A 22,333-nucleotide genomic window follows, 5' to 3' on the forward strand; every position below is an offset into this window, starting at 1 on the left:
GTGCAAACTTCGGATCTGCAAGAATACTTTTCTGTTTCTTATGGGGTGAGTTCCATAAACATCAAAGTTTGTAGTTTTGTGTTCATTCTAAGAACACACGTTATCTCATGTTTAGTCCATGTTTAGACCTTCCCATATCTACCTATTGTTATTAGCTAGCTCATCGGTTATGACAGAATCCTGTTAAAAAAGTCCTAATGCTACACAATGAAATCAATTCACCAAGTTTTATGTAGAAAACCAGCAAATAACAAATAAAATTAGCATCAATATGTACTTTTTGTTTACATAAACATTAAATAATAACATTAAAATGATGGCCACATTTTAAAGATTAAAGATTTTTATAAAAAGATAAAACTCACATATTTTAGCCTCTTAATCATTTTAATGAAAGTCAAAAAAGATAAATTACTGACATTTACAATGCACATTCTCCTTTATTATTAATAGTATGCGGCCCGATTTTTCCCGTTGTGTCTGTCGTTGCTATGCAGGGGGTATGGCTTATCTAATATTATATATATAATATTAGATATCTCATATTATATGAGATGTAAATGAGCCCCATTGTCACTCGCAGCAGTGAGAACTGCAAATCTTCAGAGGCTATTTCCTGCTTTTTGAGCTTTTTTGAGTGCCTACCTTCAAATGGCCACAACTTCTCCAAATATTATCAGATTTCCATGTGTTACACATCGTTGGAAAGCTTGGAGACTACACTTTCAGAATATGTAAATAACTTAAAATGCCCCAGAACCGACTTGTGTCCCTACTTTCCGTGATTGGTCACATTTATGCTTTTTTTCCCTTTTATTCTATCATGCACTCTCTCTCTTTCTCTCTCTTGACTCACTCTCTGCTGTATTATTGCTCATCTTGTTTTCTTAAATTTGTTCCCAGTGGTTCCAAAGCATTGCTGAAATTCTTCTGCATTGAATTGTTTGGGTATTTTAAACATTGCATCATCTATTAAAGGCAGAAAATGAATTTCTCAGTCAAGCTGCGTAAACTGGCACAAGATATGATTTAATATCCTGCAAAAGCAGGTCACTCAGCAATCATCATGGTATATTGACTGTATGAGTGTATTTAACATAGGATTGCCCACATTGTTTAATATTAAGAAACTTACCAAACTGAAGCCAGTGGAAACAGAGGTTGTTTAATGCATGTTTAATTCTGAAGTGTCAGACAACGGGTGGGAAAGGTCACCTGAAACTGAGTTATGGCTTAGTTTTTAGAGGACTTCAGTGAAATAAAATGCTACAAATGTCAAATATGTACCCTTTAAATTGTTTAATTCAAACAGGCAGTGGATTCACACATGCTGTATGCACTTGAACACACACTCTTGCTCATCTAATGAGATGTCACACTTCTCTGGCTGATATCAGTAACTTCCTCTGCACATCATGGGAGGGGAATATCGCCTTCACACCTTTGCTTGGGAGTGCTTTTGGATCTGTTATTGTGTGAGAGAAGATTGGGTGTGGCTGTGTGCTTTTCTGACATAATCTTCATGGGCGTGTGTTTGATTCCTTGTAGTTTGTGAAGTTTTGCAAACATTGAGGAGGATACGCCATCATACCATTCGCAGATATGACTTTTTTCGTCTCTCAGTTCAGTGCCATGTGTCACTCCACACACGATGACCCCGAACTTCGCGACAGGTGTGTGTGTATTAATATGTGTTTATGGTTATTTTCATGTTAACTGTCAATAATAATTAAAATAAGATATAATGAATTGAATTCAATTTCCTGAAATCATGGTTTCCACAAAAATATTAAGCAAACACAGCGGATCAAAATATAATAATAATAAGAAATGTTACTTGAGCATATTAGAATGGTTTCTGAAGGATCATGTGACACTGCAGAAATGGCTGTCGAAAATGTTTAAATAAGTTAAAATAAAAAAACAGATATTTTAAAATTAAATAATATATTTATTATAAAAATAACAGTTTGTTTATACAGCAAAGTTTTTTGGTCCACTAAGCCTATACGTGAAATCTGAAGTCATTTCTGAGAAAATTCCTAGCATCATTTGTTTCTAACTGCTAATTGATTTGATGTTTGTGTTAGCAATGAACTACATACTTTTGGACCACTATAAGTTGGGCCACTATAATTGACACTAATGAGTGCATTTATTTATTGTATATTTAGTTAGTGTAATTTAACATGTTGTTGCTGTAGGATCCGTGTAGCAGGCATTAAGGGTCTCCAGGGGTGTCGTCAGAAAGACTGTGAATGATGAACTTCAGGCAATCATCTGGGAAACCTCAACACATGGAAAAAACTCATCCCCTCCATGCTCTTCAACATGCAAGATAACGAGGACTCCGAGAGGTACAGTACACACACACACAAACACACACACACACACACACACACATACTTTGAAGGCAAAAGCATTTAATTTTTCATGCTCAAGGTGATATTTGCTGATTGATTTGTTGTTGATGTTTTTTTGTTCGGTACCTATGCACTGAATAAAAACACTGCCAAACACATGGAGAGGCAGGAAGGAAGATTTTCTCGATAAGTGAGCTTTGGAGGTCCACATATAGAGGGCAATCAAGGATATCTGATTCCTTTAAGGTTGTTTTTGTCTGTGCGAGAAAAAAACGTGAGTGTTTCTCAGATAACGGTCCCTGCGTGCACAGAATATTTCAGTTTAATTGCCTGTTTGTGTTTTTTGAGTACGGAAACATCGCTCACACCCCTCTGCCCTATAATCAGGAGCTGGAATTCGATCAGGTGTATTGATCAGTGATTAAGGTTGCAAACACAAACCTGGGCGTGTGTTTGATTGATGTGTGTAAGCTGGTTGGCAATGACATCTGACCTGCTAATGTCACAGCAGATGCTTTTCTCATCCGAAAGCTTATCACTCTGAATGTATTAAAATGCTATTTTGGAAATGTTTAATTCAATTAATTATTTACCGCAATTACTTTCAAGCTGCAGTTATAATGAGTATATTCAGAAATTGCATGATCTACTTTACTATTGGGACTATTTTTGTTGGATAACTTACACAGTATGCAAATGCTGTGTTCATAGAATTAACAGACTTACTACATTAGCTAAAATGTGCAGTATATAACTAGTGCATACTGCTCTGAGTGCTCTGTCCTGTGTTTCACTGAACTTGTCCTAGCTACTCTCTAATGTGAATATTAACTATTAACCATGATTTGACAAGATAAACTTTTACTGACTCCTTATTTATAATTTCTGCATAAAGTATAATTTGATGGGTTCCTGTTTGGTTGTTAGCTGAAAAAAAATCATTCTAAAAAGGATTCCAGTCATATTGTTCCGGTGTTATTATTGGAATTGCTGTAGTGTGAAACCACCCCCCAAAAAAATTCCCCTGATTAAAAAAACAAAATTAATGTTTACTTTGCTTTTTTGTAGGTCTGCACAATTTGGCGCAACGTGTGATCAATATAATTGTAAAAAAAAAAAAAAAAAAATATATATATATACACATACACCTATTACTATTGTAATATTTCAGACTGAGCTACTAAGAAATAGTGAAAACACTGGATCATGAGCAGCTTGCGTGTGAAAGAACACAGTGCTGCACTTCACTCTGAAACATGCAGCACATATATTTATTTATTTGTAATTCATTTAATAATCGCACTATGCCATGTGACAATTTTGGTTTTATTTAGGGTAATTGTGCAGCCCTCAATCATTATAGTTTTCAGCCTTGGTGTGAAACAGTCCTGTAAACAGCAATGCAGTAAAGTAATGTGACCGCATTCAGTTTAAAACATATCGCATACTTTTTATCAGAGTAAGAATGAATCAGAATCAGAATGAGCTTTATTGACAGGTATGTTAACACATATACGAGGAATTTGTTTTAGTGACAGTTTATTGTTTATTGTTTACAGTGTATTGTAGCAGGAAATATACTTTATACAGTATATACACAGTGAGGTTAAGCAGTATGCAAGTATTCCTTTAGAAAACATAGCCACTGCTTGTGGTTGAGGTGCTTTAATTCACAGCACTCTGATTAGATTGAATATGTGACTACTATTGGCAACAGAAAACTCATACACGCATAGAAACAGCTGTTGTGTGTGCACATAGTTGTGTTTTTTTTCCTTCTTCCAGCTTTTCAAGGTCGTCAGATTCTGTTAATTGCTTTCAATTGGCTGTCATTGAGCCAAAGGGACAAAGAGTACGTGTTTGTGTGTGTGTGTGTGTGTGTGTGTGTGTGTGTGTGTGTGTGTGTGTGTGTGTGTGTGTGTGTGTGTGCGTGTGTGTGTGTGTGTGTGAGTGAGGGAGAGAAAGAGAGAAAGAGAAAGAGGTGGCTGGGTTTTTTCTTAAAAGGTCTTAATGCATCATTTAGTACACTTATGTGTGTGTTTGACATCAGAATGCAGAATGTGAAACCACACACTGTAAACAACAGTTTAGTACATTGCACTCACACTTATGTGTTTTTCTCTCAGGTCTGGAGAGGAAAATCCGGCTTCACTGGCGGAGAGTTGCTTTCGAGAGTTGCTGGGCCGCGCTGCTTATGGCAACATGAACAACGCCGTGCACCCTGTACTGGTGTAAGTACCATTGCCATGGCTACAGTGTGCTGTAGGCACCATTATACAATGCTATTGTTTGAATTGTCACTATAGTAACAGTAGTGGTCCACTCACTATGATGTAAGGAATGCTGATTCCAGGTCCAAGCTTTTACTTGTTTCATTTAAGAATAGCATTTCACGGTGTACACTAGAGTCTCTGTGCTCACCGCATCCCAGACACAAATATTTTAATGATTTATAAAAGATAAATCACTGTCTGGCTTTCTGTTATTTTGGTATGGAGATAAAAGTTAAGTGTATAATTTTTAAGTGGTATTACATCACATTGTGAGTGTCGATTAGCACCACTTGTTATTTTCTTGTGGCATCTGATAGAGCGTTTGGACTCGGAAGTGACACATGATCAGGGTACCATGACTCAAAATTTTTTAATTTTTAAAATGCACACATCTGGACCGGGAGATTTGTGACATTGCTATTACAGTTTGAAAGATTTTTTTACTTCTCTTTTTCTGTTGCTATGGAAACTCCATACAGTTTCATGAGATTCACGGTGATGTGCTTTGATTTGGCTGAAAATTAATTTAGGCTGAAACAGTTTTGGATGTGCACAATCATTGACCATACCATTTATGATTAATTGGCGCCTTTATACAATTGCGCATTTTACACAAGCGCATTTTATACAATCTTCACACCAAAGCTTTTATCTGCCCTAACTGTTTTAATGTAGTTTTGGTAAATTAATATAAATTACATAATGCACTTGAATCTGCAATCATGCACTGTGGCATTATTCACTCTTAAACATGAGCTTTTATCCTTCACAACTCACTGCCTGAACTGCCTAAATACCTGCACGTTAAAGTCAGGTACAAATATCTGCTAAATATTGGTATTGCACCATTTTAAATCTGTGATATTTCATGTAACCCTGTAACACACATGCAAATGTGCAGGCAAAATATGTGTGACTTTTTTAGCTTTTCAAGGATGTTAGATTCCATTAATTGCTTTTCAGGGCTGATTGTGAGCAGAGATTGCAAGAGAAAACTGAAAGCAGACAATACAATGATAACATGTTCATATATACAGTATATCAGGTGTTGTATGATCTTGATGAGCTGTAGTCTCAAATATGCAGCACGTACTCGTATTTGAAGGGTGCCAGAGCACTTTGAGACACGCAGATGTTTTCAGACAAACACAGCCCGGTGTTATCCTGTGAGCTCAGGTGTCCAGACGCTGCTGCTGTCAGCCACTCATCTGCTTCCTCTCACACTGAGGGCATGACGGGATTCATTCATTCCAGTCTCAACACAAACATCATGCAAAAAATGCAAGCAGCACCCAGATGGCTCTGTTTTGTGTTAAAGGAATTGTTTTGATCTGATTCCAGCTGTTTTGTGCTTGATTTATGTGTTAAATGGGTTACAGATGCAAATATTTGTCTCTGATTGCACACCGACTCTGCAGCCTAGTGACTTTCCAGTCATACTGACACTGAATATTGACATTCATCTTTTTTTCTGTCTGATTTCACATCTTCAAAAAAAAAAGTAAAAAAGTATTTCATAATTTCTGCCTTTATTTACAAAATATTTTAATTTAGCAGAGTGCTACATTATGTAGACTACATGGACAGATGATATTAGATTAAAAACACTCACATAATTTTCCATTGTTATACGAGTGAAAATTATTCACCTCAGTGCAAATGGATTAAGCAGACTTTCATTTTACAAATTTAAATTAATTGCTGCATTATAAAATGTGCAAGAATTGCATTTAACTTGTTTTAATTAAATTGGGCAAGCAGCAAAAACCCATCTTTGAGTGTATATTACGTGAGTAGACAGTGCACAATGAATGCAGTATTGAATATTCTCATGCGTCTGGAATTAGTTTAGCAGTATTAAATATTAAAGGAATAACTATTGTATTACAAACTAAAAGATCTCTTTATCAAAAGAATTCTGCAGGAGAATTGTCGTATTCAGTACTCGTTTCCTGTCCTGTTTAACACCTCTTAACTATAGTAAGGCTCCATAGCCTGTCCTCTCGTGGCTTATTACTTGAATATCTCATCTTATTAGAGCTGTTTTTTTTCCACCATTAGCGCTAATGTTCTCATAATTCATGCTGCGCACATCCAGGCAAGTCTAGAGGAACATCAAAGTCATTTCCTGGCCATTTTATAAGCAAGACAATGGTTTAAAGATGACTATATCATTATGACACAGAATTTCATGAAATAAATATGTTTATAATGCCCTGAAATGGGATTTAAGTATTTGAAATACACCGTTTTGAATGTGAAAAATTGTATTTATTCAAATTTTTGTATACATCACCATTCAGAATCATTTAGAATAATTTCTGAAAAGATCATGTGACACTAAAGACTGGAGTAATGGCTGTTAAAAATTCAGTTTTACCATCGCCGGGATCAATTATATTTCAAAATGTATTCGAATAGAAAACATTTTGTTAACCTGTAATATTACAAAGATATGATCATTTCTATTATTTAAGTTAAAGAATAAATGCTCTGTACTGTAGGTCTTTATATTTGAATGTCTGTCTGAATTTTAATGTTAGCTGAAGGTGAATCTGTAGATTCAGAGTTGAAGATGAGCTGCTTTGACTTTGCGTTGTGTGTAAATGAGCAGCTCTCGGTCTGACTGCTCTGACCTGGTCTCCATCTGCAGCTTATTAGCACACAATTCAGACACATGCAGCCGTATGCTCCGTGTGTGTGTGTGTGTGTGTGTGGACACTCACGGGGCTCATTAATGAGACCGTTTTGGCTCATCTCAGTCATTGGCCAATTAGTGCTGAGTGAGACGTTTGTAAAAAAGAGAATATCAAAGCGCCAAGGGGCTCTCAAAGGCGTCTCTTTCTCTGTCACACCACCTCACCGTCTCCATCACATCTCTCCGTCTCGCTCTTTCTCTCGCTCTCTCCTAATTAAACTGTGCACGGTGCGCTCTGTATTTATTAAACTTGTGTGAGGTTTTGTTGAGGGAACATTGAGCTCCAGGCCAGACATCTGTACCTCTGATAATAACACATAAAGCTGGTGTTCGGGGAGACAGACAGAGTGCGGGAGCTTTTTTTTTTGGGTCGAGGGGGATTCAGGCATTCTAAATATAGCTTGCATCGGACGGGGGGTGAGATCAGATTGACGTTACCATGGTGACCGCAGGAAGGTTGACGATGGCGGCACAGAGGTTTTAGAGTTAGATCAGACTGCGAGAGCCTAGAGGAGAGATAAAGGTGTGGAAACAGGATTTGTGGTGTGGTGAAGGATTGCTCAAGTTTTCCGCATCACAGCTGCTGTTGAGTTGAAGCAGCGTGTCTGACGTAACAGACAGCGCTGCCAGAATTGACTCCAACACCTGTATAAAAATCACAGACTGTGAATGTGATCGCCTGGTTGCACATGAGCCTTGTGGAGGGCAAAGATTACTAACGTAAAATGGGTTTCGAATTTTGTATTATTTATTTTAAAGGTAAATTTATCATATTAAATATGACCGTTTTCATGCATATGCTATAAAATCAGCCATTAACTGACTCATCAATTTTGTTTCTTATGCTCAAATAGCATTTAAACCATATATATTCCCGGTTGCAGTCTCAAACCCACATTTCTTGACACTGACAACCATTTGTGGCACTCTCTCCCATTCTTAATAATATGAGTGAACCATCTTGGTGTATATGGATAATCATGTAATCAATACTAGTGTAGTATTGGTGGTTTGAAAACATTATCAAATAATCCTAAATATTTGATGAACACAGAGAAAGGGAAGACATCTCATACATGTCTATCCATGAATTGTCAGTAAATACTGTATGTTGTCTTATAAGAGGTCATTATAAACAAATTTATTTCCCTGCAGGCATTTAGACAACCATCATCTATGGGACCCGAATGATTTTGCTGTTTCCTGTTTCAGGATAATCATGTACTCAATACAGGTAAAGCTACCAGATTCTCACTTCATCCCTTTGTGTTAATCCTGTGTGACCATTGCAGCATTTAATGATAATGGAGAGAAAATTCACTTCTACAGCATGTGTAATGAAGTGTGTGTGTGTTTCAGGCCCAGCATTCTCACCATGTGATCCAGCAAGTGTTGTCCCACCTTGACACCCACAGTAAGGACACCCCACGTGTGAGGGCAGGTATCGTTCAGGTGCTGCTGGAGACGGTTGCCATCGCAGCCAAGGGCTCCATCGGTAAGACTGAGTACTGATCATCTAAGACAAGCATCATGGTTATTACTGCTCATACTTTGTGTGAGATTTACGAACTATTAACCCTAAGAATGAAACTTTGGCACGTAACTCGTCCTGTACGGTTTGTGCAACAGACATAGATGATAGTTCAAATTGTGTGGCTTTATGTGGAGTGTTTTTGTCTCACGAGTGTTAATTAAGACTTAAAACAGCTAAACAAATCCCAGAAACTCACACAAATTGTGAACTTGCGTATCATGTAGATATTCACATTCTGGCTTTGAAGTAACATCATTTTTTTAAGAATCTTTTTTAATTATTATCAATGTGGAGAACAATTGTTCTTATTCTTATTTCTGTGGAAACCGTTATACATTTTTTTCAGGATTTCTTTTTTGTGACATTAAAAATGTATTTACTGTCACTTTTAATCAGTTTAATGCACCGTTTGAACGGCAGTGTGCAGTTCAAATGTAAAAGTCTACTTGTTGCTGTTTTATTCTCATCCTAAAATCATTGTTCATTCCTTTCTTTTTTTCAATGTCATTCAGTTTGTTCTTTTGCTAGTGTGTAGATGCCGAAAATAACAAACTGCATTTCCTCATTTTATCATCTCTTCTGATGTTCATTCTTTATAGTCTTTTTCTTTATTCCATATCTCTTTCCTGAAATCTGTTATTTTTTCTCTCACAGGTCATATTGCACACAATCAAAACAATGTTTACACGTTTCTCAGTCCTGTCTCTTTACCACCCAATCTGTGGTTGGGTATGTTAACTAACACAGCCGGCACCCAGTCAAAACCTTCAGGCGGTCACTAAATTGGGTGTGTGTATGGTGAACTAGAGCACTCATTAGGGTCCGTCATGTGGTTTTTATGGCGTATTGATTACTTAATGTCTGTTTGACAAGTGCCTGAAGGTTTTGAGGGTTTGCTGTGTAGACAAAGTGCAGCGCCCCCTAGCAGTGCTCTTTAGTTCCTGCATCTAGTTTAGGTCACATGGTCTGATGTTTTTTTTTTTGGTTTTTAAAGGAATAGTTCACCAAAATGGTAATTTTGTCATCATTTACTCACCCTCATGATGTTCCAAATCTCAGCTGAAGAAAGAAAATACAGGTTTGGAACAAAATGAGGGTGAGTAAATGATGACAAAATGTTAATAGAACTATCACTTTAATATCAACCAGTGCTTATTCGGTAGCTCCAATCAGAATTTAGATGTTTTAAGCATCTTCTGAGCTGATTTTGAAGGAAAATCTGCACAATTCAGCATAATTACTTTTGTGCTGTTTGTGTGCTTATTCTCAGGTCCCACAGTCCTGGAGGTGTTTAACACCCTGCTAAAGCATCTGCGTATGAGTGTGGATTTTGAGCTGGGCGACGGATCCCGCAGGAACTCCGCGAGCAGCCATTCCTCCACCCGCACCAAAGAGAGCGAGGAGCGGATCGTTCAAAACGCCATCATCCAAACCATCGGTGACAGCTTGACATGCTCACTAAAATCTGACCTCTTGTTATGTCCAAATACTGAATACTGAGAATTCAATAAAATGGATCTGTGTGTGTGTGTGTGTGTCTAGGTTTCTTTGGAGGAAATCTTCCTGACTATCAGAGAGCTGAAGTGATGATGTTCATTATGGGGAAAGTTCCTGTTTACGGCACGCCATGTCACACGCTGGATACAGTCAAGATCGGGTAAGACAGTGTGTGTGTGTGTGATTCTACATTCGTCATGGCAGTTGTAGTGTTTGGAGAAAGTGTAAGGATGCATTTTAAACTGACACATGCACATATGCAACATGCAAATAACTTCAGGATGTCAAAAGTGCGACTTCAGTGAGTGTAGAAAAAACTTTAGGGACTGTTTATTTCATTTGTCTCTTTGTTTAGCTGTTTTTATTTGTACTATTCCTTTTTTTGTTCTGTACTGTACTGCATTATTAGTTACTTATCTTGAATAACTGGAAAAAAAGAAATAAATAATTTAGATGTTTTCTTTATGCCATAGTTTTAGTCTAATATAATAATCTCTGAAACTCAAAATCAAAGATTTTGAATTATCTGCTCTTTCTTTTACAGGCATCAGGGCACTAAGAGAATCCAGGCAATGCTGTTAAGTTCTCTCATTATGGTAAACCTCTTTTCCCTTGTGTGTGTGTGTGTTTAAGGTAGTGATGATGAAGTGAAACTAAAGGTGTGATCACATTTGTCCTTGCTCACTGAATTTTTGCCAGCAAAATGCATTCATTTCAATAGGATTCCACGCAGTCTGTAAACATGCAAAATTTACATCAGGTTCACAAAGTCAAAAAATTTGACTCATTGACTTACAGAAAGCTGCTCAGTTTGAAAGTGACTTCTGTGTGAACTCTGCTTCATACATCACTGTCGACAATAGACTCACTTTGCTAAAAAAAATTGCAGAAATTTTGCTGTGACCGCACCTTAAGGCTTCTATCAGTCATGACTAGGGAATATATACATATATATACATATATATACATATATATATATATATATATATGAGATTTATATTCTCTCTCTGAGCTTGTTAGTAAAAACCTGTTTCTGAAGGTTCCTAGACATCAGACTGCACAGATCATAACATTAGAATACAGCTGCCTGTGGTGCTTTGTGTCATTATTCTTTTTTTTTTCTTTTTTCTTTAGTCTGGTTTATGTCTGGTTTCAGACAGGGCAACTTTTCAGGTGCTGTTGCCCAGCAACAGACAGAAAATTTCTGTTCTCAAATTTTCTAATTTGAATTATTTACAATAATATGGAAAGATTGTGCTGAGAAGTACATGACTTCATTTGGCTTTTATTTTAATTTTATATATGTATGTGTGTGTGTGTGTGTGTATATATATATATATATATATATATATATATAAAAAGAATAATAATTTTACTTACATGTTCAAATAAACAAGGAAATGGGCCGCAGGTTGAGATGTACAATTGTTAAAGCTTTTGCTCTCCTTCTCCCACTGCTGGCCAGTTCCACGTGCACAACAGTGTTTCTAGAGTTACTAGTGTGACAATGTACTATAGTGTTGGTGCTGTTCATAACGGATGGATTCTTTCTGTGTGTTTGTGTGTGTGTGTAGGTTACGTCAGGGTTTAAGTGTAAAACGATGTGTGCTGGCCTGCCCGTGTCGTTTCTGGAGCCGTTATGCTCAATCTCTTTGATGGAAGACAGTGAACTCCGGCAGCTCGTCTTGGAGATTCTGCACAACATCATTGATCGGCATGACAACAGAGCCAAACTCAGAGGGATCCGGTATGAATGCACACTTAACACCCTAAAGTGAATGTGTGAAAACTAGGACTGTCAAAAGACCATGCCTTCACACATGCAATTAATTAAAAGGTTTAACACTGTTTTTAATGCTGTAAATGCATTTATTCGATTTGACATATAACTCTTTCATTATGTTCTGTGGGATTTGTAAAACCTAATTAAAGGAGCTGCTGCACAAGTGTCATGTTTCCTGTTTGCGTTTATGAGTATTAATCGTTATTTATACATCAAACCCAGATGGGCTGTTTACCTTCTTTTTTGCATTCTTTGTATGTTGAAAATCTTTTTTTTAACATGAACATTTTATTTACTCAATGTTGTTTTAAAAATCCGTATGTTGTCTTTCTTTTATAGACCATACTTTTTTTTTTTTTAAGAAAGCAAATGTGGATGAGGTCAAACTTCAAAAAGTACACAAAAGCATCATAAATGTATCATGAATTTAATCTGTATCACTATAGTGCTATATACTGCATTTCACTATTTTTGCGTGAACTACTCCTTGAAAGAATTATGAGATCAACCAGAATTAAAAGATTTACTTGATTATTTTTTTATTATTGATATACTGTTATAGTATTTATTAATATATATTTATACTGTGTATATATATATATATATATATATATATATATATATATATATATATATATCACAAAATTCACGGTTCGGTTCGATACGATACACTGATGTCACGGTTCGGTTCGGTTCGATACGTTTTAGATACAGCAAAATGTAAAAACATCTCAACTTTTCAGAATGCCGCAAGCGCACCGCGGGTCATGTGACAAGAACTAACCAATCAGCTTCATCCTTTCCCGTAACAACGTTGAGAGCTCAGCCAAGATGAAGGATCAGCTGATCATAGTTGTATATGGATTGCAATTTTGAAATAAATTTAGTAGCAGAGCTACTGCAAGCGATTTTTAGAGCTGCAAATCCATTTATCCTTCGCTGAAATTTCCGCGTCTCATGGAGAGAGCACGTCATTGTTGCTTAGCAAAGACAGACGCCTCATGAGCGCTTCTGCCCGAGCGCTTTGGAAAGGAGGAGAAAGACGTGCTTAGCGTTTTCCATGCGTTTTTAGGCACGATATGTGAACGGCCCCTAAGGCGCTCGCTCACTCAGCACGCGCTGAAGGCTCGTTGCAAAATGTCGAATGCCTTTAACAGACCAGAAATATAAGATCCTAAAATAACCAACAGGTCTGGTGTTTGGGTTGGATTCCCTGTAAGCTATAGTGTCTAAATGCTGCAGGGATAGTTTGCTGCGTGCATGTTTCTCCTTTTTTTCGTCTTTTCCCAGATAGTACTGACGCATATATCCCAGATATTCCCGCTGGTGTTTTTTTTTTTTTTTTTTTTTTATTCCCGCTGGTGTACCCTGTCATGTTGCAGATGCGACATACCGTTGTTTTTTTATCCACCACTCTCTTGCCATCACCATTATAGCTTAAAGGGAATCCAAAGTGCACCTAAACACCAGACCTGTTGGTTATTGGAGGATCTTCTCATTTCTAGTCTGTTAAATGCATTGGCTATTTTGCAACGAGCCTTCAGCGCGTACTGAGTGAGCGAGCGCCTGCTGAGTAGCCTAACATAAACATATAAGATGGTGTTTTTTTCTTCTTCGGGAGTGTCAGGGGCGTTGCCTGTTACGTTGTTTGGGTTATTGGGCTACCTTGTTGAACGCATATCATTATATTTCTCTCTCTCTCTTTTTTTTTTTTTTCAAATATAATTAATTACTCCAACGAACCGTTCGGTATACATAATGCGTACCGCGTACCGAACCGAAAGCGTCGTACCGAACGGTTCAATACGAATACGCGTATCGTTACACCCCTAATATATATATATATATATATATATATATATATATATATATATATATAATTTTTTTTTGTAACGAAAAAACTTAAAAAAGATTAATAGTTTTAGTTAACAAAGTGACATTGCAATATTTTATTTTTCTGCATATATATAGCGATATGAAATCAAATTTTTTCTGACAAACAAAAATGGGGTGATCACACTTACATTCTCATTTTAAATGATTTAAAAATTGACAGCTTCGTGTCAATTGATTAATATGCGCGAGGGAGAGAGAGCCAGAAGACAGCACTCCTGTTGTTTGAAGACGGTGAATGTGCGGCTGGGGGTTGCTCGCTCGCTCTCTCTCTCGCGCGCTCTCTCTCTCTCTCTCTCTCTCTCTCTCTCTCTCTCGCGCGCGCTCTCTCTCTCTGTGCCCTGTTAAACTGACAGGACTTAAAAACACATGCAAATGATAAACTTTCACTCTATGATGGTTAAGCTGTGCAACTAATCCGTGAATCACATTCGTCAAGGGCCAGGGAGCAGCTGGCACTTACAGTTAATGAATAACAGATCAACTAACACAGCCTACATCGCACGTCCTGCGATGTGACTATCGTGGATTCGTACATCGCGATATCAATGCTTAAACGACACATCGTGCAGCCCTAGTTAACAATAATAACATAACTCTGGTGTCATCAGTTTTAGGTGAGAATGTGTGTTCTGATGCATCTGCCTCAAGAAACGCTTACTGAACAATTTCCTTTGTGTTTGTGTGCAGGATTATTCCTAATGTAGCCGCTCTGAAGATCAAGAGAGAAAAAATCTCCAAACAGGATGTGGTCTTCATGAAAAAGGTACAGGACTTCATAAACACACACATACGTTACAACAACACACACATGGAGCTGCAGCCCTTAAACTGTTCATCTCTCTCTCTACAGCACGGGCAGCAGCTATACAGACACATCTATCTGGGCTGTAAGGAGGAAGATAATGTGCAGAAGAATTTTGAGCTGCTTTTCACAGCTCTGGCATTGATCACTATTGAACTGGCCAATGAGGAGGTGGTGATTGATCTCATGCGCCTGTCCATTGCCCTGCAGGTATGCTCACCTACCCTGACATTTCTTCATTTAGCAGACGCTTGAATCCAAAGAGACTTAGGAGAAGCATTTTGTCCAAGATTTCCTATTTGTTATGCTAATCTCTGTTTTGTTTGGCTGAAGGATATGGCACTGGCCAATGAGGAGAACATGCCAATGTTTATTCGCTGTGGAATCATGGCACTGGTCGCCGCATACCTCAACTTCCTCAGTCAGATGATTGCAAATCCCCCTTTCTGCCAACACGTCAGCAAGGTAAGTGTGCGCACATGCTTATGGCACACACGTATATACAACATCCTGTAACTCCTTTTCTTCCTGTCAGGTGATCGAGATGAGAAATCTAGATGCTCCGCACCTTCTGCCAGAACAGGTCTTCAGAGAGAAGTGTGTGTGAGTATTTCTGTGAATGTGTTTGTACTTAAGAAGAAAGTCAGTAATCAATTTTTTTATGCTGTTCATTATAATTTTGTGATTCTTGATTTTACTTTAGCCTTTATTTTAAATGCAACCCTTTTTTTAACCTTTTAATTTTCAGCCATATCTTGAATCTGTTGATTTTATTTATGTATAATAGCAATGCCTTAACTCATTCCAGGTGTCTTTCCTTGTGTGTATCTGTATGTTTGTGTGTGTGCATCAGGTTCCCAGACTCTTTAGACCGGGACGACGTTGGTTTGTATTTTCAGACGGCTGATCTGGCAGAAGCTCTGTCTGTACCTGGATATAACGTAGAGAGACTGGCCATACCGTACATACCACAGGTTACAGGTAAACACTATTCTGTGCTGTACAAAATAAATCTACAATTATCGGATTTAATTTAATATTAAAGATTAAATCTTAAGCAGCAAAATTACAAGCTGCTAATTAACCCTACACTGACATTAAATGTTTTTTTTTTACTTTTTTTAAAATAAAAATATTAAATTGTTTTCTGTCTATGAAATTACTTTTTTTGCTACTAAGGCATTATTCTATTAATTAATACTATAGCATTTCACTGTCCAATCATATCAAAGTGGGGAAAATAAATTCTTGTCCTGTTTTATTCTCATTGAATATTTCATTTCAGATGAAAATATGCCACATTATAAAAATAAAATGGTTGTTAGTGCTATTTTGTGCTGTCTTTAAGCACTTAGACTTACTTAAATCTGCAATACACTACACATCTTTTGCCCATATGTGTGGCCTGATCTGCCATCTCTGTGTCTAGTAGCTGAAAGTCATAGCCAGCCTGCAGATTTTGGGAAGAAGTGACAAATTTGATTCCATCCAGTCAGAGTATATGACGTTTGATATTTTGAGCTGATTTTAATACAGATAGTTTTCATTTATCATGCATACCCTAGAAACCAAACAAGTTTATGTATTAGTTTAAAAGTCTTAAAAGTCTTGTAGTGTTAGATCGTCAGTTTTTTTCGTGTGTTATGCCCAGTTTTTCTCTGTATCCACTTACAAAGTCGGCAAGTGTATGATGCCCAGTGTCTTAAAATCTGTCATGTAGTGTATTCCAGCCAAGAACTGGTGCTAAAATGAATCATCAAGTCCCTCTAAACCTCTAAAATAGTAGTTTTACTGCTAATACTTACTTCTTGAAGATAATTTCTTGTCACAAATGAATTCACCCTATTCATTTGCTGTTGCCTTCTGTCTGTCTGTGTGTTTGCACTGTAGTCCTTTACACGGTAGGAAAGATTCTGCACAGATGCAGACAGACATCCAGAGGTACCATCAGTGAGTTAGTGAGGTCACCTGTCTGTGTGTGTGAATAGAAAGTTTAGAGAATAGCACAAAGATGTATTTAGTTTCTTACATATGTAGACTTTCTCTCCTCTGTAGCAGCCGTGACAGAATTCCTGTAGCTCCTGAATGTGTTGTTAAATAAATTTCTGCATTGGGATGAAATATACAGCAGGTACAGTATTTTGTGTAATGAGATAAACTGGTCCTGTTTGGTGTTTTGTACGCTGCTGTCGTCTGGACGGTTTTACTGGTAGGTTAAAGAGAAAACACACACCGCTTTGAGCTCATAGTTCAGTAGCTTGGGTCAAAGGGAGAGGGCTGATGAAGCGTCATTTGACATTTTATTGGAATTTTTGGACCTCACTTTTTTTAACCTGCTGAACTAGAGAAAGTCTCTGAGTAGAGGGTTTATTTTACATACAAATTTGGTCACAGATTCCAGTGCTGATTCGATAAATAGATATTATTATTAATATTAAAAATAATTTGTGCGATTTTAATTAATATGAATTGCAAATATATATTTTATATTTAAATATATTCAATATTATTTAAAATTGTACTTTTACTTTATATAAAACTGTTAACGTTTTATTCATTTATTCATTATTCATAATAGGAAAACATTAGTTTGTTCAGCCTTGATGGAATGTGAGTGTATATATTTGTTTCCTGAAATGAAATGTTTACATGGAGTTTACTTCTGATGTGTCGTCAGCACTCTTGCCCTGAAACTCTCACTTTTACTCATGAATTTTTGTTTTAAAACCTGTTCTGCTGCGATTGCTGCCTGCGTTTGTATGATTTGCATTTCCTTCTGTTTAATAATGATTTCTTGCCACTTTGCCTCAACATTACGTTCATTAAACATGAGCTGTCAGTGATATTACACTGGGTGGTTTTGGGAAATTCACCTCCCTTCTTGAATCAGAGGTGAATTGAACCCATATATCACAAATGCGAATACTGGGTTTAGTTGTCCAGATCAAAACCGTGCATGATCAGAAATATCTGTGGTCTCAAAGCTTCCACCATTTATATCAGTGACTTCTGTCCCACAGATGAAGATCGACTGTCCCGTAGGAAGAGTTTTGTCGACACTATTTCTCTCCAAGTTGACATCCTTTCCAACAGCTTGCCTGATCAGGTACACTGGGCACAATTTAAACATGCTTTATTTGTTCTTCATGAAGAATTAGACTAAAGAAGATATTTGTGTGTTTATCCTGTAGTCTCAGCTTGCAGAGGAGATCACATTTGAGACCCTGAAGAAGGCCATTGGTACGTGTGGATTAGTCTGCTCAGTTTGTGTGTGTGTGTGTGTGTGTGTGTGTGTGTGTGTTTTGTGCGCTAGCGTCTGATGTCGCTCCATCTCTCTCAGATACCACAGGTCTGGAGGAACAAGAGAGGGAGAGGAGACGGCAGGTGATGGAGAAGTTCCAGAAGGCTCCGTTTGAAGAGATTGCTGCCCACTGCGAGTCCAAGGTACAGCAAGGGTGTTCTGCCAGTCAGCTTGTTTACCTTCAAAACACTGGGGGAAACCAATAATGTGCCAATATGATAACAGATTTTTTTTTTTTATATATATATATATATAGTTTTAGCCCAAAAATCCATGGATTGGCAATACATGCACTATTGTTTGCACTATAAGTTTGTGGTCATTTTTTTGTAAAAAAAAATTACAACTTTTATTCAACAAGGACGCATTAAATTGATCAGTCATAGTCATAGTAAAGAAATGGATACTAGTACAAATAAATTATACTCTTTTATACTTTATATTCAGTAGATTTCCACAAAAATATTAGGCAGTATAACAATACAAATGTTTCTAGGGGCAGCAAATCAGCATATTTGAAGGATCATGTGACATTGAAGACTGAATTTATTGACTGCTGAAAACTCAGCTTTGCCATCACACAAATAAATAACATTGCAAAATGTATTAAAATAGAAAACGTTTTTTACTAATTTATATTTCAAAATAATATCCTTGTACTGTATTTATGATCAAATAAATGCAAAACCGATGATGCCAAAGTTTTGAATTGGCCAGTATATAATAATATTAGATATAGGTCAGTTAGTTTTTGTAAGACATATCACTCTGCACCAAACCAAACTCTGCCCTGAATAAACCTGTCATTTCCTGTGCAACAAATATGGGGGTTTGCTTTAACAATTTCTGATTTTTCCTGATTAAAGATCTCTTTTTAAGATGTATGATGGCATTACACATTATTGGTTTATTTAGCATAATTATGTTTTGACATAGCATTTGATCTTCCTGTGTGTGTTTTCAGGCCAATATGCTGCACGATCGCTTGGCTCAGATATTTGAACTCACCATACGGTATGTTGAAAGTAGAATATTTACTTGTTATAATAATATTTTTCAGTGTGAACTGATATTTGATCGGTTGTTTTGTCTAATCAGCCCTCCCCCGAGCCCATCGGGCACCGTGACGGTGACGTCAGGCCATGCCCAGTACCAGTCTGTGCCAGTCTACGAAATGAAGTTCCCTGACCTCTGCGTGTACTGAACCATGACCTTTCACCTTAACTGTATCACACAGACTCAACCTTGACATGTGACCGCTGACCTTAATCACACTTTGTTTGGTCCTATGACCTCAAACTCACCTGAGCCACTCATCTTCATTAGACACCTTTCAATATGAACGTCGCTTACATTCATGTCCAGCAGAAAGACTGGACGAGCAGTTCATGCCTCCATTCTGCACCAGCCAGCACGCAGAGCTTTACAACCAGCTGTCCAATCATACACCAGCTCTATAGAATCATGTGAATCATATATGTGTGGTTTTCAGTTTGATTCTTGCACTAAACGGCAGCTCCAAGAATCAAACAGAGTCTTTTAAACACTTGATTCTTCAGCCTTTTAATCTATTGCTTCATAGGAGTCATTTAGAAAATGACTGGCTCTGGATTTATTAAGGGAACTTAATTGCTAGCATTAGCTTAAGTGCTAGTTTATGTTCATTAACTCTCATTTCTAAGCCATCATCAGCAGAGAAATTTGAACATAGAATAGATTTCGTCTTGCTTAAATCTCTCCTATATAAATGATTATAGTGTATAGTATTGCAGAGTATAGTATAGCCTATTTTTGACAAATACACATACTTTTAGATGAAATGATTGCTGATAGATGCAGAGTGTTATTTGTGTTCTGTTTGCATGGCTTAGCCAATGTTTCAGTGCAAACGTTTGTGAGTTTAGGTCTTTATTATTCTACAGTTAGCCTTTAACTTTAGTGTTGTGGATGTCAACGGGGCTTTTGTTCCTAGTGATCACTATGCTCTCCATTTTGCCTTCACTGTATAGAGAAACCAAAACATTTGCTTTTCATCACCAAAGAGCTCCGCCCACGCACTTCCTTTATGGCCACACATTGCCGCCAATCAGAAAGTGAATCCTCAGAAAGTGAAAGGGCACGAATTAAAACCTCAGAACAGTTGCTAGAAAATCGGGAGCTGAAAATACATGTATTATCAGTGATAAGATGATCTGCATTCATCAACCAGGCGGATCTTTTTTTTTTTTTAAAGAGCCAAAAGGACGTTTAAATGCATTTTTGCTTTTCAGGTGACTTCATTCATGTACCTTGGACAAAAAAAAAAAAAAAGTGTGACTGTAAGATGCTGAAATACTTTTGCTGGAAATGTTTCACATCATTTGAGCTTCCTGTGGTGAGAGCTGTGATCAATTTCAGTTGATTTTAGCTGGTAGAAACATGTCTGTGCGGGACCATTTAAGACATTTTGATTGATCCTGAGGTGCTTTTCATGGATTCTAATGGTATGTTTCAAATGATTGCCTTGTCTTTGTTTTCTGAATGTTTATGTGGATGGACCGCCAAGTGAGCGAACACAAATTGGGCGCATTTGTATGCTAATTATGGATTCTGTAATGATGATGAAATGCTGTTGCCATTTTTGGGGGTTGTGAAATGTTTCAGTGGTCCAACTATTTGTGTCCAGAGACTTGCACTGCATTGTGGGATTTGTATGCACAGAAGGTAAAGAATGAATGTATTTAAAGGTCAGACCTCACAGATAGCTTGTTCTAAATGCTCGATAGGATCGATTTCATGTCTGCTATAATTTCCATAAATTGATGGCTATAAAATGGCAGATTAACTGCCTTGATTCTGATCTGTCTTGTTGATTGAAGAAAGTCAGAAGTGTGAAAGGAAGGACTTCAATGACAAAATGTTGGTGGACTGGAAATAGTCAGTAGTTGACCTTTGGCCGTTGTGCATTTCTCTTGGTAACTTGCTGCATTTCAATAGAAGTTGCTTTGCAACAATATGCGTAAAAACTATTTAATGCTGTGATGAAATAAGAAACATTATTTCTGTGGAAATATAAAAGCATAAATAATTTCTAGATTAATGCAATATTTTTTTGGTGTAATATAAAATAGGAATGTGTTGTTTGAAACATCATCTGTAATGCACCTTTAGAGATTTGTGTGTGTGTGTCTGTGTATGCGTGTCAAAGGGATACTTTTTTTTTTACATCAGTGAAGGGAAATCTTGTTAAGGGTCTTACTGTAACTGCTAAGATAATTTTTAGTGTAATTCACAATATCTGTTTTTTTTTCATCCTCAAAGGAACTTTACGGTACTTTAGCATTTATCACATGGTTTGTCTGAAACTTATCTTTAGTTCTATTTTATCTGTAACTGTAACTTTTTTTTTCTGTTTTTATGGGAGAGAAGTGAAAAATATGTTAGGTTGATGGTGATGTGTCAGTATGAACAGAAATGGTTTTGTGGTCTTCCATGTGAAGATAGTCCATGGCATAAGCATGTGTTCATGCATCAGGCTAGATTTGAAATGTGTAATGGTATGAACCACTGCAGTGTTGCTACAGATAGTAAAAAAGTTACCATAAAATCTCCAGGTGTTAATTAGCCATATCAAGGTTCGCCACATTAATGTGCAATGAGATTTTATGTACGAGATCTTAAAGTCTTAATAAATATTTTGTATTTTAATGTTTCTGTTGTTGTTTTTTTGTAAATTATCATTACTGTAATACAGTAAAGTTATATTTGTTGGTTGACCACACGTCAATATCAGTCTGTACAAAAAAAAAGTTCCCTGACTTAGTCTCGGCAGCTTCACTGAACTGAATTATCTGTGTGTGCATGTATTTATACACAGCCAGTCAACAGCTTGTACACCCTTAACTTATTTTGTGTTTCTTATAATCTTAATAGCCTTTAGATTGCTTAAATGCTCGAAAAAAATGATTGATTTCTTTAAAACACATATCCTGGATTAAATTTTTTATGAAAACTACATATAGAAAAAAATCACATTTATGCAAAGCTGAATTTGCAGCATCATAACTGCAGTCTTCAATGTCACTTGATCGTTCAGAAATCAAGTATTTATATAAAGTATGTATATAAATACGGTATATAAGTATTTATATTTATACAGTATTTTGAAACCGTATAAATGTCTTTACAGTCACCTTTGATCAACTTA

At 36.8% G+C, this 22,333-nt stretch overlaps 1 protein-coding gene across 1 annotated transcript; it reads left to right on the plus strand.

Annotated features, from left to right (window-relative positions):
* The first annotated feature begins 2,308 nt into the window (after window positions 1-2,308).
* On the plus strand, window positions 2,309-21,834 carry LOC113113765 (protein EFR3 homolog A-like). The gene is made up of 18 exons (XM_026280242.1): window positions 2,309-2,357; window positions 4,490-4,594; window positions 8,490-8,568; window positions 8,694-8,829; window positions 10,139-10,306; window positions 10,411-10,525; window positions 10,910-10,961; window positions 11,940-12,112; window positions 14,732-14,807; window positions 14,895-15,056; window positions 15,180-15,311; window positions 15,382-15,443; window positions 15,700-15,827; window positions 17,867-17,952; window positions 18,038-18,086; window positions 18,187-18,290; window positions 19,112-19,161; window positions 19,246-21,834. The coding sequence occupies exons 1-18, from the start codon at window positions 2,320-2,322 to the stop codon at window positions 19,349-19,351; spliced, it is 1,821 nt and encodes a 606-aa protein (XP_026136027.1). The 5' UTR covers window positions 2,309-2,319; the 3' UTR covers window positions 19,352-21,834.
* The last annotated feature ends 499 nt before the right edge of the window (window positions 21,835-22,333 follow it).

This window comes from Carassius auratus, chromosome 2 (genome assembly GCF_003368295.1).
Source record: "Carassius auratus strain Wakin chromosome 2, ASM336829v1, whole genome shotgun sequence".
NCBI classification, from domain to species: domain Eukaryota; kingdom Metazoa; phylum Chordata; class Actinopteri; order Cypriniformes; family Cyprinidae; genus Carassius; species Carassius auratus.